Source organism: Hippocampus zosterae, chromosome 2, assembly GCF_025434085.1.
Source record: "Hippocampus zosterae strain Florida chromosome 2, ASM2543408v3, whole genome shotgun sequence".
Classification (NCBI taxonomy): domain Eukaryota; kingdom Metazoa; phylum Chordata; class Actinopteri; order Syngnathiformes; family Syngnathidae; genus Hippocampus; species Hippocampus zosterae.
Genome location: NC_067452.1, coordinates 23,910,722 through 23,922,803, shown reverse-complemented (window position 1 = coordinate 23,922,803; position 12,082 = coordinate 23,910,722). Strand labels below are relative to the sequence as shown.

The window sequence follows — 12,082 nt, the reverse complement described above, 5'->3', positions numbered from 1 at the left end:
GTTGGGATGAAAATCAGCACCTCCAAATCTGAAACCATGGTCCTCAGTCGGAAAAGGGTGGAGTGCCCCCTCCGGGTCGGGGGGGGAGATCTTGCCCCAAGTGGAGGAGTTTAAGTATCTTGGGGTCTTGTTCACGAGTGAGGGCAGGAGGGAGCGAGAGATTGACAGGCGGATCGGTGCAGCGTCTGCTGTGATGCGGACGTTGTATCGGTCTGTCGTGGTGAAGAAGGAGCTGAGCCAAAGGGCGAAGCTCTCAATTTACCGGTCGATCTACGTTCCAACCCTCATCTATGGTCACGAGCTATGGGTCGTGAGCCCGGGAGGGGCTCCGAGTCCAGCCACTTCTCCTCCACATCGAGAGGAGCCAGATGAGGTGGCTTGGGCATCTGATTCGGATGCCTCCTGAACGCCTCCCTGGTGAGGTGTTCCGGGCATGTCCCACCGGGAGGAGACCCCGAGGAAGACCCAGGACACGCTGGAGAGACTATGTCACCCAGCTGGCCTGGGAACGCCTCGGGATCCCCCGGGGAGAGCTGGAAGAAGTAGCTAGGCAGAGGGAAGTCTGGGCTTCCCTGCTAAAGCTGTTGCCCCCGCGACCCGGCCCCGGATAAGCGGTAGAAGATGGATGGATGGATGGATGGATGGATGAATTTTGAATGAGAACCACTTTTGGTTGAGTCAAGTTACAACATTAGTCAAGAAATTGATGGCATAGACCTGAAGTAAGCATGCAGACAGAGGTGACTTCAGAAAACAGTTCCAATATATGACAATATGTTTCTACGAATGACTGGTATTGATCATTAAACAAATCAAACACCATCTATTATTGTATACATTAGCAATAAAAATGCAAAGCAAAAACACCTTTTTATTTGTCACATGCTTTTATAGTAGAACTTTTGGGAATAGTATATTTAATAATCATTGGTGGCACTCTTTCAAGACACAGTTATTAGTTTTGTGTAGCTTCAGGGGGTCAAAAAATGCATGGAAGCTTTTATATATTGGCCAAGTCAGAGTTGCGTGATAGTGGGTATGAGTGGAGTGTCATTGCTTAGAGCAGTGTTTTTCAAACTTTTTTGAGCCAAGGCACACTTCTTTCATTGTTTGTCACCGTTTTTAACATTGAAGAATGATGTTATAACAGCTTGAATTGGAATCAAATGAACACAAAGGAAACTGTATTTTATCATCTTTCATATTTATTGTTTCACCATCATCCTACATTCATGCGTCACAAATTCGCTTGTCTCTCGTCGAAACACAAGGCAATTGGCTAGCTGTTGCTGCTCCCTAGCGGTATGGGAGGGTATCACATGATTACTTTCTGGGCGAAAGACCGCACAGGCATACTGACAATGTCTCGCGGCACACCGGTGTGCCGCGGCACACGGGTTGAAAAACACTGGCTTAGAGTAGGGTCCCCAACCGCCGGACCCAGCACCAAATGACCCGCGGACCGGGTGCCAGGCCACACAGAAAGAATTAAAAACTTACATTCCTTCCGTTTTATTCATTTCGGAATCTGAAAGATGTTTCATTTTGAAAAATTACTGGATTCTCTACTAGATCAGTCTCCAGTATGTCATTCTTGACGCAGGTCACATGATAGGCTAACCGCATAAAAAACGTCTTTAAAAAGTTTTTTGGGGGGAAGGAGAAAAGGCCATGCCTGGAGACCGAAGAGGAGCCTACGACTTTCAAGAAAGAGAAGGCTGCATTTAATAGACAATATAAGGCCTCATATTTCAAATACGGCTATATCTCAACGGGAGATTCGCATGCAACAATCCTACTCCGCATAATAAGTGGCGATGGTGAGTCGTATTTTTCATGCACTTTTTATTTGCCGCGCATCTTATTTTGAAGGCATGTTTAAATGTTACCATAGCGACCAGAGAACGTTGTGGCCAGATAGGATGTTCCTCGTGTCATGATTCGTGTTTATTATTATGTTTCGAAAATACCACACTTTTCATGCAGGTCATGTCATTTTATATTGTTGTATCTATCCGGCCTTAAAGGCCGGTCCCTGAAAATATTGTCTGACATGAAACCGGGCCGCAGAGCAAAAAAGGTTGGGGACCTCTGGCCTAGAGTTCTCATGCTACTCAGATAAAACATTGTGTCATGGATGCCACATTAGCAGAGGAGCTGCAGTGTCACAATTTTACATCACCTTTTTCATTTGTTACAGAGTCCACAATCATTTAGAGCGGCCAGTCAGATAAGCCACAACACCTCATCTGCTCAGCATTTTGGTGAAGTGGCACTCGAGGGCAGGAATCAGCATGTAGCCGGACAATCCACTGTCATCCTCTTACTACGGCTCACAACCGATGTAGCAGAGAGACAGGGTTTAAATCCCATAGCTGGGCGGTGGGCAAAACACAACACACAATTTGGATTGGAAGCGAGGATGGTGTATGTGTGTATGTGTGCGTGTGTTCGTGTGTGTGTGTCTGTTCGTGTGGTTGTAGGGGCATTCATGGGAAGCGACGAAGGAATTCCTCTTTGAAAGGGCCACGCTAATCCTTAATTTCCCTGAGGGAATATCAGCGGGATGAAACTAGAGTTCGAAAGAGATTCTGGGGGGCTGTAATTCCGTGCTGCATAAAGCTTGATTTTAAAGAGAGGACAGATAATATTTCCCTCCTGTCCTTTCCATGAGCCTACTGATGATAGTCAAATGCTGGCATGTTGCATAAAAGTACAGTTAGATGAATCATAAATCCTCACAGTTCTTCTTAAATCCTCAGTTATTTGTCTTAAAATGTCAGACATACTATACGATTGTCAAGTTTGTATTGATAATCTGTGCCATCCTAACTGTTCCAGTCAGTGCAGGAGGATTACCAGTTATATTTAAACATAGCGGTGTCATGGTGATCGACTGGTGAACACGTCGGCCTCACAGTGCAGAGGTGCACGGTTCGATTTCCTGTGTGAAGTGGACATGTTCTCCCCATGCCTGTGTGGGTTTTCTCTGGCTACTCCGGTTACCACATTCCAAAATCATGCAGGGCAGGCGGATTGAATACTGCAAATTGTCCCTAGGTGTGAGTGTGAGTGTGAGCGCGAATGGTTGTTCGTCTATGTGTGCCCTGCGATGGACGAGCAACCAGTTCAGAGGGCATCCCGTCTACTGCTCGAAGACAGCTGGGATAGGCCTTCCATTGTTGTCCTTGCGCCATTCTGCAATCTACCCTGCGGTGAGAGCCGCAAAAACCAAAGTTCGGTGTGAAAAGGAGTTCATTGTAACAGAGACACTGAAGAACCTGCTTGGTATTCTGCTCCATCAAACTCTTAGTGGCTTTAATGTATGAAAATATCAGACAAAAGGCAGAGGATATACACACATTTGCATGTTGAAAGAGATAAAACACCAACAGCATGATTGCTCTGCAGCAATATTGAACAAATTGTGCAACAGTTCGATGAGAATGATGATGAGTCCTCGAGATGTCTGTGACATTTACGTCCGTAAACCACAAGATGAATTTGTGATGTCATGGTCTGCCCAGTTACAGTTTAGATCTAGACTTTCTCGAAAGACGTATGACCTCCGAGTCCAAAAGAATGACTCATGAAAATGTAACATGGCAAAGGAAAACAACAGCATGCCTACTCAATATATTCATTCTGCTTATGCTTACTTTAGAGTTCTATTTCAGTTTTCATAAGATGTTACAGCACCAGGATTATTTTTTTTTCTACTTATACCTTTTAGGGACATGTGCATATGTAACATTGTTTAATTTAACTCCTGGAAATAATATATTGACATTCCAAAGCCTAAACTGTTAATGGTTTTATGTCATGTAAATTTGATTAAAGCGCTATCTTAATTTAGTATGTTAACACTACTTACTTCAAAGCGATGACTTGGCAATTTGTTTGTTATACTATAGTAGATCTGTGCAATATAATGACATATCATAGTGCCATATGAACATCTCTACTGTACCGTCTGACATAAACCTTGATAGTTTACTATGCATCGTTATTGGGATATAAAATTATCCATATTGGGATATAAGATTTGGTCCACACATGCACTGTGTTCCTAGCAGCTATACATTTTAAATAACTGGACAAGAACATCTGAGATCCTTAAATTAAATGTATAGGAGATGCAAGAGATTATAATGCTCCATTACTGAAATGAAAACGAACGTACAGTAGCACGACTGTAGGTTCAGTTGTGGCCCGGTCAATTCAAGGCCTACAGAGGGGGTCATCAACACATCACACAATATTACATATTGCATTTCACAGAGCGTGAGTGGTCATAGGAGATGTTAATTAACTACTGGTGGTCACAGATTAAGAAGGCAGCAGTCAGAAGGCCTGCAGCACAACTAACAAGATGGGCATGAAAAGCAACGTGGGCAACAGGGAAAGATGGCTTGTAGAAAAGAAGGATAGCAAGCCATTAAAAAATACATTTCAAAAACAATTAAATCCCAGTCTATTTTCTAGCTGGCATTTCCCCAAACAGTGAACGCCTGACTCTCGCAACAGCAGTTTTCAAGTGTTTTGTTTAAATTTGAATGACATATGTGGGTACCGGTACTTGAAACACAATTGCAAATCATTGTTACGTACAAAAAATAAATCTATAATCATCTATTTGTACACCAGCCAAATCATCGTTTCATTTTTTTCCTTTTATATATTAATACATATTCTCTGATGATTCAATTAAGTGTGCCTTATTAGTCAACCTCAGGATGTCTCATTCCAGAAAACTCTTATTTGACTTCTTTTATATAACAAAATTGATGTGAAAAGTGAACCTCTTGAGAAGAAAGTAATTTGTTTCCTGTAAAGCAAGGGCCATAACTAGAGGGCAACTAGAGGGACTGCACACGTCCATAACTGGGGCCCATATCTCAATGCGCCCTTCCCCCAAATAAAAACAAAAGACACACTCACAACCCTCATAGTTCTTATCGTTTCCTCTCGACTATTTGTTATTGCAAGATTTTCAATGGAGGAATGAACTGGAATTTACGGTAGCAAGCACACATGGGAGTACTCAAGTCTAATGTAACCTTTCATTCACCATACCAGCAACATTCTAGGTCAGGATGGCGAAGTAGACGACAAGACAGGTTTTGTCATTTCGTATCAAGGAAGATATATGATTTTAATCAAAGGTTTGGGGGGTTTTTAGCACTTTGTGCCTGGGACTCATTCATGTATATATGTCTGTGTGTGTGTGGGTGTGTAATGGTGGTAGACTGGTTAGTAAGTCCGCCTCACAGTGTAGTGGCGCAGGGTTTGATTCCGGCTCCAGCCTTCCTGTGTGGAGTTTGCATGTTCTCCCCGTGGCTGCGTGGGTTTTCTCCCGGTATTCTGGTTTTCTCCCACATTCCAAAAACATGCACGGCAGGTTAATGGCACACTCGAAATTGTCCATAGGTGTAATTGTGAGTGTAATTTATCACTGTTCAGACGTGTCTTGTTCTGACACTACATAAACACGTGCCGCAAACGTCACACGCCGAGCAGCTCACCCCAAACTCAGATGCTCCTGCAATGCTAACATGGCAGTGTAAGATTTCCCAACGACCCACGTTGAACTAGACACAGTGTCTCCAAGTTCAGAGGTTAGAATTGATGCAATGTGAGTGGCAAGCCTGCCGCTCACCAGCTCGACATTAACTTCAGAATGAGACATTGCAGGGGAGTACTCTAGAATAACTTGGAACTCGGATTTTGCATGATTTCTATATGCTACAGTGAAACAGTAAGAAGAGTTTTCCTCAGCAGGGTGTGCACTGACACACCACTCTGGCTACCTTCAAACTGCACTGATATACGTGCACACACTCGTCTCAAGAGACATACTAGGGTGCTAGTTTTTTTTTTTTAAGAGCAGACTGGGTTAGTTCTCACTGAGCAGATTTTTTTTAAAGGTGACTTCAATTTGTCTTACGTGTGGGTCTGTATAGATAGAACGACCTAGACATAGCAGACCTAATAGTAGGCAAGCATCTGGAGTCAGGCCCAGACAAAATTAAAATGCAAACCAAATCATTATAACTCTTAAGAAAACGGACCCTGCAAGACAATAAACAATATTCATCCACAGAACATTTTACAGCTGTTCCGGTCCTAAAATACTGCAGACTTCTCTTGGCCAACGGGGAGTCTAATGAAGAGGGCGCTCTAAATAGGTGGTCCAGTTCCAGCCAGATGAGAACTCAGCTTTCTTTGTAAGACTGAAACAGGCGAGAAACCCCCGCGCCAAATGGTCTTATATGAATATGAAAAGCTATCCGGCAAGGCTTTGTCAGCTGGACAAAGGATGTGGCTGTGAAGCTACAAGACAAGCCCTCAATCTGGCTAAGCTCTCAGGGTGTCTGTCCAGATATCCTACAATTCCTCAGTTAATTTCCCCCTCAATGGGCACAGGGTTTGTTTTTCTTGCCAGGTATTTCATCTGAGCTCCAGCTCACTCAGATCCACCGCTTATGTTGTTACAAAGTGGACCAGAAAATCGGGGGGGGGGGGGGGGGGTGTATTCTTGCAGGGCATCATTAAACACGCCGGGGTCGGTGCCTGTCCCATGGCAACCGCTGGTGTGAGGCCTCCTGGGAAAGCTGACATTCCGCAGAGCCTCGCTGCACTACTGCGTGCATATAACAACACTGCAGGTCTTGACATGTGCCCCATTCCAAAGCAAGAACACCAAAAGCTAGTGAAAACACACGTCAGACAGCGTTAAATGATAATAGCGATTGAAGTTAGATTGTTTATAACAGGTAGCCTTAATGACAAAAGCTGCATTACTTTGGAACAAAATTCTGTGAATCTGAAACCTGCCTGTCCTTAAATGGTGGAATAGTCAATCCAATCTGGGAAAACTAATTTCACAATGGTCTCATTAATCTGACTGAGAAGGTGGCATGACAGACTCCAGTGGTCATCAGTCAAATTGGCTAGGATGCTTTGACTAACAGACATTCATCCGGATTTGATGATGACGATGCATCGTAGCCAAGATCACTTTGAGTGGATGAAAGACTCACACTTAGAACACGTTGAGGTAGTGTGTGCTGCTTTGGCTCACTAATATATCAGGTCATGGGAAGAACTTGGCAAAAACAATCAGACTCATACCATGACAGAACTGGATATTATGGCACACAACCAATTCTGACTCCATTTAGTGCTGTATACCAAGCATTTGGATGAGAGACTCCTGGCAGGCAAACAGACTTGAGATGACATGTACAGACTTGATGGACTATAGTTTGTATCGAAATAAACATCATTCAATTTAGCAGGAAGACAAAATCCTCAAGATGGTGACTAAAACCTCATCAAACGTTTACCTCACCAAGGACTTCCCCCTTCTTACGACCTCTGCCATTATGTTCCCAAGCAGCTGAATTCAGTCAACACACACACACACATAAATGCGCGCACACACACACACGCACACACACACAAACACACACACACGAATAATCCACACACATTTGAATGGTTAGATCAGGGGTGGGCAAAATACGGCCCGCGGGTCGGATCCGGCCCGTTGGTCTTTTTAATCCGGCCCGCCGAAGATTGGTGCACAATTAAGATTTGATTGCATTCATTTCGTTGGGACTTGTAATGACAGGTATTTCAACACCAGGTGGCGCAGTTACTTCAAGTTGCAGAGCACAGGGAGGGAGGGGAAGACGAAGAAAGAGGGAGAGAGTAATGACCATGGAAGGGAAAGTGATATGTATCTGATTAAACGAAGCGCGTAACAAAGTACGAAACATTCAGGAGACGCCTGGAGTCGGAAAGAGTCAAATCTACGAGACTTTGAAAAACAAAGAAGCGATTCTTACTCAGTCCGATTCTGGCAATGTCCATGCTCAGAATGAATTGCTTGTGGCTCGAGTAAATGAACATTTCCTAGAATAGTTTGGTTGTTATCATGTTAAAAACTTTCCGCAAACTGGACCGCTAATAAGAGCCGGAGCCGGAGAGCAGTCAAATGTGTCGAGCGTGAACAACAGGGGGCTCAGTACACATCCTTGAGGAGAACCGGTGCTAAGTGTGATGGTGGAGGAGAACGTTACATTATTACTGGCATACAAAGACATTTATTTTCTATTTCTAACTTTTGGCCCGGCTCTCCACAATATTTTCTGCTTCTCATTTGCCCCCTCCCCCAAAAAATAATTGCCCACCCCTGGGTTAGATGAAAGTTGGGCTGCTCGTTCACCTTCACCAGTGAGAATACTGTATAGACATTCAATAATGTCTGGTCGTCCTTTTTTAACAGCATGTACTATTTTATAATAGATAATAAAAAGATTCATGATAGCCTGCCAGCGGTTTATGCATTACAGTACAACTGTCTTGGAGCTAACAAAGAAGCATGCGCTGGGCTGCCTTGGACAAAATGTTTCCTTTGTATATAAATAATAATAATAATAATAATAAATTAGCAGAAGTGATTAGTCTACATAATAAAACGGGGTAGGCCAGGACGATATTTGACTGAGAAACACTGCTGGACTCGTTCCGTTTACAGCGCCTGCTTCTCTCCAATGGAGCCTACCTGAGCAGACTGGAGAGCGGATGCGAGGAGGCAGCGTGGCCGCCGCTGTTGCCGCTTCCACCAGTTCCATACGACCCGCTGCCGGTGCCGGCCGACGGTCGTTTCCCGGATAAAAGCTTCTCCACCGCGGCCAGGTTGCCCGTGCGCGCCGCTTCGAGGAGCTCCTGCTCCTTCCCCATTGTGGATGCGTTAAAAACAAAAACAAAAACAAAATAGAAGGATGGGCTTTTCTTGTGAAATTCCTCTGCGACAGCCCTCCTTTCCCCCCGATCTCGAGTTAGTATTCCTCAATTGTGGGGAAACAAAAAGCTGCCTCCACCTCTTATCTCTTCGCCCGCACGCTCCACGGCGTTGCTGCTGGTGCCGAAAAGGGGGAAAAGTTTCGCTGAGGCGCACGGCACCACCATGGAGCAAACTTCCTCTGGCCAGTCCCCTGAGTGGCGTCCGTCACTTCCTCGAATCTGCTCCCACTTGCTGCATCTCCAAGCCGAGCCCCCAGCAGGCAGACAAACGCGCACAGCCCCGGACACCACACGACACACACCCTCCCCGAGCTGCTTAAAGCTCGATACAGTACTGGAGATTTCGGTCAGATGGAGCCACAAACGCAAGTGGGCACCACAGACCGTGTTGGTGATGTTCTATTTAACGATGAACCGAATTGTTGAAAAATGACGAGAACGTCATTCCTGTAACCCCTGTCATTTTTTTTTTGTATGTTTGTTCGAACCAGTGAAATTGTCCCGTGGGTGTGAACAGGAACGTTTCACAACAGCTCATCAGGTGACAGTGAGTGAACGGTAACAATAGGCGGGGTTGGTTGATATTAGATTAATCATAAGGTTTTGGTTAAAAAAACTAATAAAACACAAAAGGCATCCCTGGTGAAAATACTGTAATTTGATTGAATAGTTTGATTATAGTTTACGAAGAGTGCATATAAAAGTGATTACAACAGGATTGTTTTTTTTTTACTTCTACCCTCGATGGATTCAAAATGTAAGAATTACCTTTAAAATGAAAAAGCACCAAAATCACGAGTCAATGACAATTTTAAAAATAAACATTCTTTACATGTACAGTTTCAATAAAGGTTTGGCAAAAAAAACAGTCTCTGTTAAAAATTATACTGTTAATAAAGGTTTCAGAACAGCGACCGGAACTGACGTTAGGTAGCAGCAAGTTGCCTGATTCTGTCCTCACGAAAAATGAAAAGTCGCTAGCATAATTAGAGAATAAATTGTTACTTTCTGAAGGAAACTTTTGTTTTAGGCCGTGTGTTTACTTGATTGTAACCAGTTAAAAAGAACGTTTGTTACCTTAGCTGCTATTTTGTTGACGCCGGACCCCAGTGAAGGTAAGCGATTATTACTTTTTTAAGTTAGCCAGCCTACAAACATTGCTTGTATTTAAACATAACCCTGACGTGGTTTGATGTTTGGGTTGTGGTCCAGTATTGTTCTAACCCTATAACTCGTGTTTACCGTAATGTTAGTAATATTAAAATGGGCGTCACCTCCACAGCGCTCAATTTAGAAATTAAATAGTTAGTTTACTTTCACACGATCGGTCAAATGTAAACGGTGGTAGACTAACTAATGGACAGATGGACTAACCATGGTTAACTCCTGCAGAATCTGACCCTGTAGAGGCTGAAGCTGTCTGTCATCGTGATTGTGTGATAATGGCGGATCCTGCGCGGATCAAAACCGAGGTCACACTTGAGAGCCCAGTAGCCTGCCAAGATGAGAAGCCTAAAGCTAAGGCGACAAATGACACAACGTCCCCTGCCCCAGAAAAGCCTGCCGACGAACTAAAGGAGTCTTCTTCGCAAGACCAGCAGAAACAGGACGATGCATCTGTAAATAAATGTTATGGTTAGACCGATATAATTGGATTACTGGCTGTTAATATATGTCCACCGTTTTATTTTTTCGTGTAAAGGAGCCAGCAGCAGCAGAGGATGAAGAGGAAGGGACTTCAGGTCAGCCTGCATCGAAAAGACTGAAGGTGGAACCAGAAAAGAAAAAGGAGAAGAAGCAAAAGGTTGATGAGGACGAAATACAAAAAATGCAGTAAGATATTTTCAACCAAACACAAACTATTTTCAATAGATTTCCATTAACACATTTCTTCCACTGTTTTTGAAGGGTTTTGGTGTCATCTTTCTCTGAAGACCAGTTGAATCGTTATGAAATGTACAGGCGTTCTGCCTTCCCTAAGGCAGCTATTAAGAGGGTATGTTGCTTCTAACCTTTGTTTAGTGCAGTGTGTCCAAAACTTTATTGAGCTAAGAAACCACAATCCCATGGTACACCACAAAATAATAATGTTAAGTAATAATAAGATAAGATATCCTTTATTCGTCCCACACTGGGGAAATTTACAGCCTCCAGCAGCAAAAATGTATGTAGAAAGAAGAAAGAGAACAAAATGGGAAGAAGTAATAAATAAAGTAAAAGGGACGAAAAGAAACTCAAACAGGGATATGAGCTGCTGGAGAGGCAGCCACTCAGGGGGCGCCATGACCTTAATGTGAAGTCTGGTCCTTTTTAGTTAAATACAAAGTTGATATACCGTACTTGCAGGAAGCCAAGCCTTATGTTGTTTGAACTGGAACAGGTAGGTTCATTGTACAATACATTACAGGCATAGATACTGTAGATTAACCAAATTATTCATAGTTCCAATTTGTAAGGTGAAGTTTTGACACACTGATTTCCTGCAGCACAGTGGTTTGGAGTCACTGTATTCTCAAATAATAACAGGAGTATTTTTTTTCTTCTAGCTGATCCAGTCCATAACAGGATCCTCTGTTTCCCAAAACGTGGTGATCGCCATGTCTGGTATCTCCAAAGTTTTTGCTGGGGAAATAGTTGAGGAAGGTAAGAATATAGCACACTAGTTTCCTGTGAATAAATAAATTACGAATAGTAAATAATTTGGGTTTTCACAGCGCTGGATGTTTGTGAAAAGTGGGGAGACACACCACCTCTTCAGCCCAAACACATGAGGGAGGCGGTGAGGAGGTTGAAGAGCCGCCATCAGATTTCCAACACCAAGTACAAAAACATTCTGTTCCACTGAGGTTTGCAGCCTCAAATAACATGTCATTGATGATCAAAATGCCCCTACTACGAAAGTGGTGCCGTTGCTCCAAGGAAACGTTGCGCCAGTTGTCAGACTACTTCCAACTTGTTGAGCCAACATCAAGATCAGTCTGCATACTGCCGAAGAAACTTTGATGTGCACGACCAATGACTTTGAAAGGGAAGCAACACACCTGGTTCTTGTCCAACTGTCAGTGTAAATGATTGCTACCACATTCAGTTCAATTGATATGGAGTTGTACTGTCAAGTATGGTTGTAAATACAGTCAATTTTATTATTGATAGAATTAAGGGTTGGCCTTTTTACAAAATATTTAAAATATGAATTCATTGCAATGTCCACCATAAACCGATGCATAGGCTCCTGTCTGTTGGTGAGTCAGGAGGTGGTTGCAATGAT

General features: G+C 43.4%; 2 protein-coding genes across 8 annotated transcripts in view; one reads left to right on the top strand and one right to left on the bottom strand.

Moving 5' to 3' along the window:
- LOC127595577 (ankyrin repeat and SAM domain-containing protein 1A-like) overlaps positions 1-9,356 on the bottom strand; it is a 58,615-nt gene extending 49,259 nt beyond the window's left edge. For 6 of the 7 annotated variants that reach the window (XM_052057175.1, XM_052057177.1, XM_052057176.1 and 3 more), the window contains exon 1: positions 8,573-9,354. In XM_052057175.1, coding sequence (XP_051913135.1) covers positions 8,573-8,751 — 179 coding nt within the window. In that variant the 5' untranslated portion in view covers positions 8,752-9,354. Of the gene's footprint in view, positions 1-8,572 lie in introns of all 7 variants that reach the window. The other variant, XM_052057180.1, reaches the window with a different exon arrangement.
- A 354-nt stretch (positions 9,357-9,710) lies between these two features.
- taf11 (TAF11 RNA polymerase II, TATA box binding protein (TBP)-associated factor) lies at positions 9,711-11,969 on the top strand. The gene is made up of 6 exons (XM_052057290.1): positions 9,711-9,929; positions 10,207-10,433; positions 10,517-10,647; positions 10,723-10,810; positions 11,361-11,457; positions 11,529-11,969. Exons 2-6 carry the CDS (start codon positions 10,257-10,259, stop codon positions 11,657-11,659), a joined length of 624 nt encoding a protein of 207 aa, XP_051913250.1. The 5' UTR covers positions 9,711-9,929; positions 10,207-10,256; the 3' UTR covers positions 11,660-11,969.
- Positions 11,970-12,082: the final 113 nt, after the last annotated feature.

Bases quoted from the DNA above. Each gene is read 5' to 3' on its own strand.
- taf11 (XM_052057290.1), top strand. From the start codon at position 10,257: ATGGCGGATCCTGCGCGGATCAAAACCGAGGTCACACTTGAGAGCCCA. The intron at 10,434-10,516 runs GTAAATAAATGT...TTTCGTGTAAAG, and splicing joins AGAAACAGGACGATGCATCT to GAGCCAGCAGCAGCAGAGGA. The intron at 10,811-11,360 runs GTATGTTGCTTC...TTTTTCTTCTAG, and splicing joins CTAAGGCAGCTATTAAGAGG to CTGATCCAGTCCATAACAGG.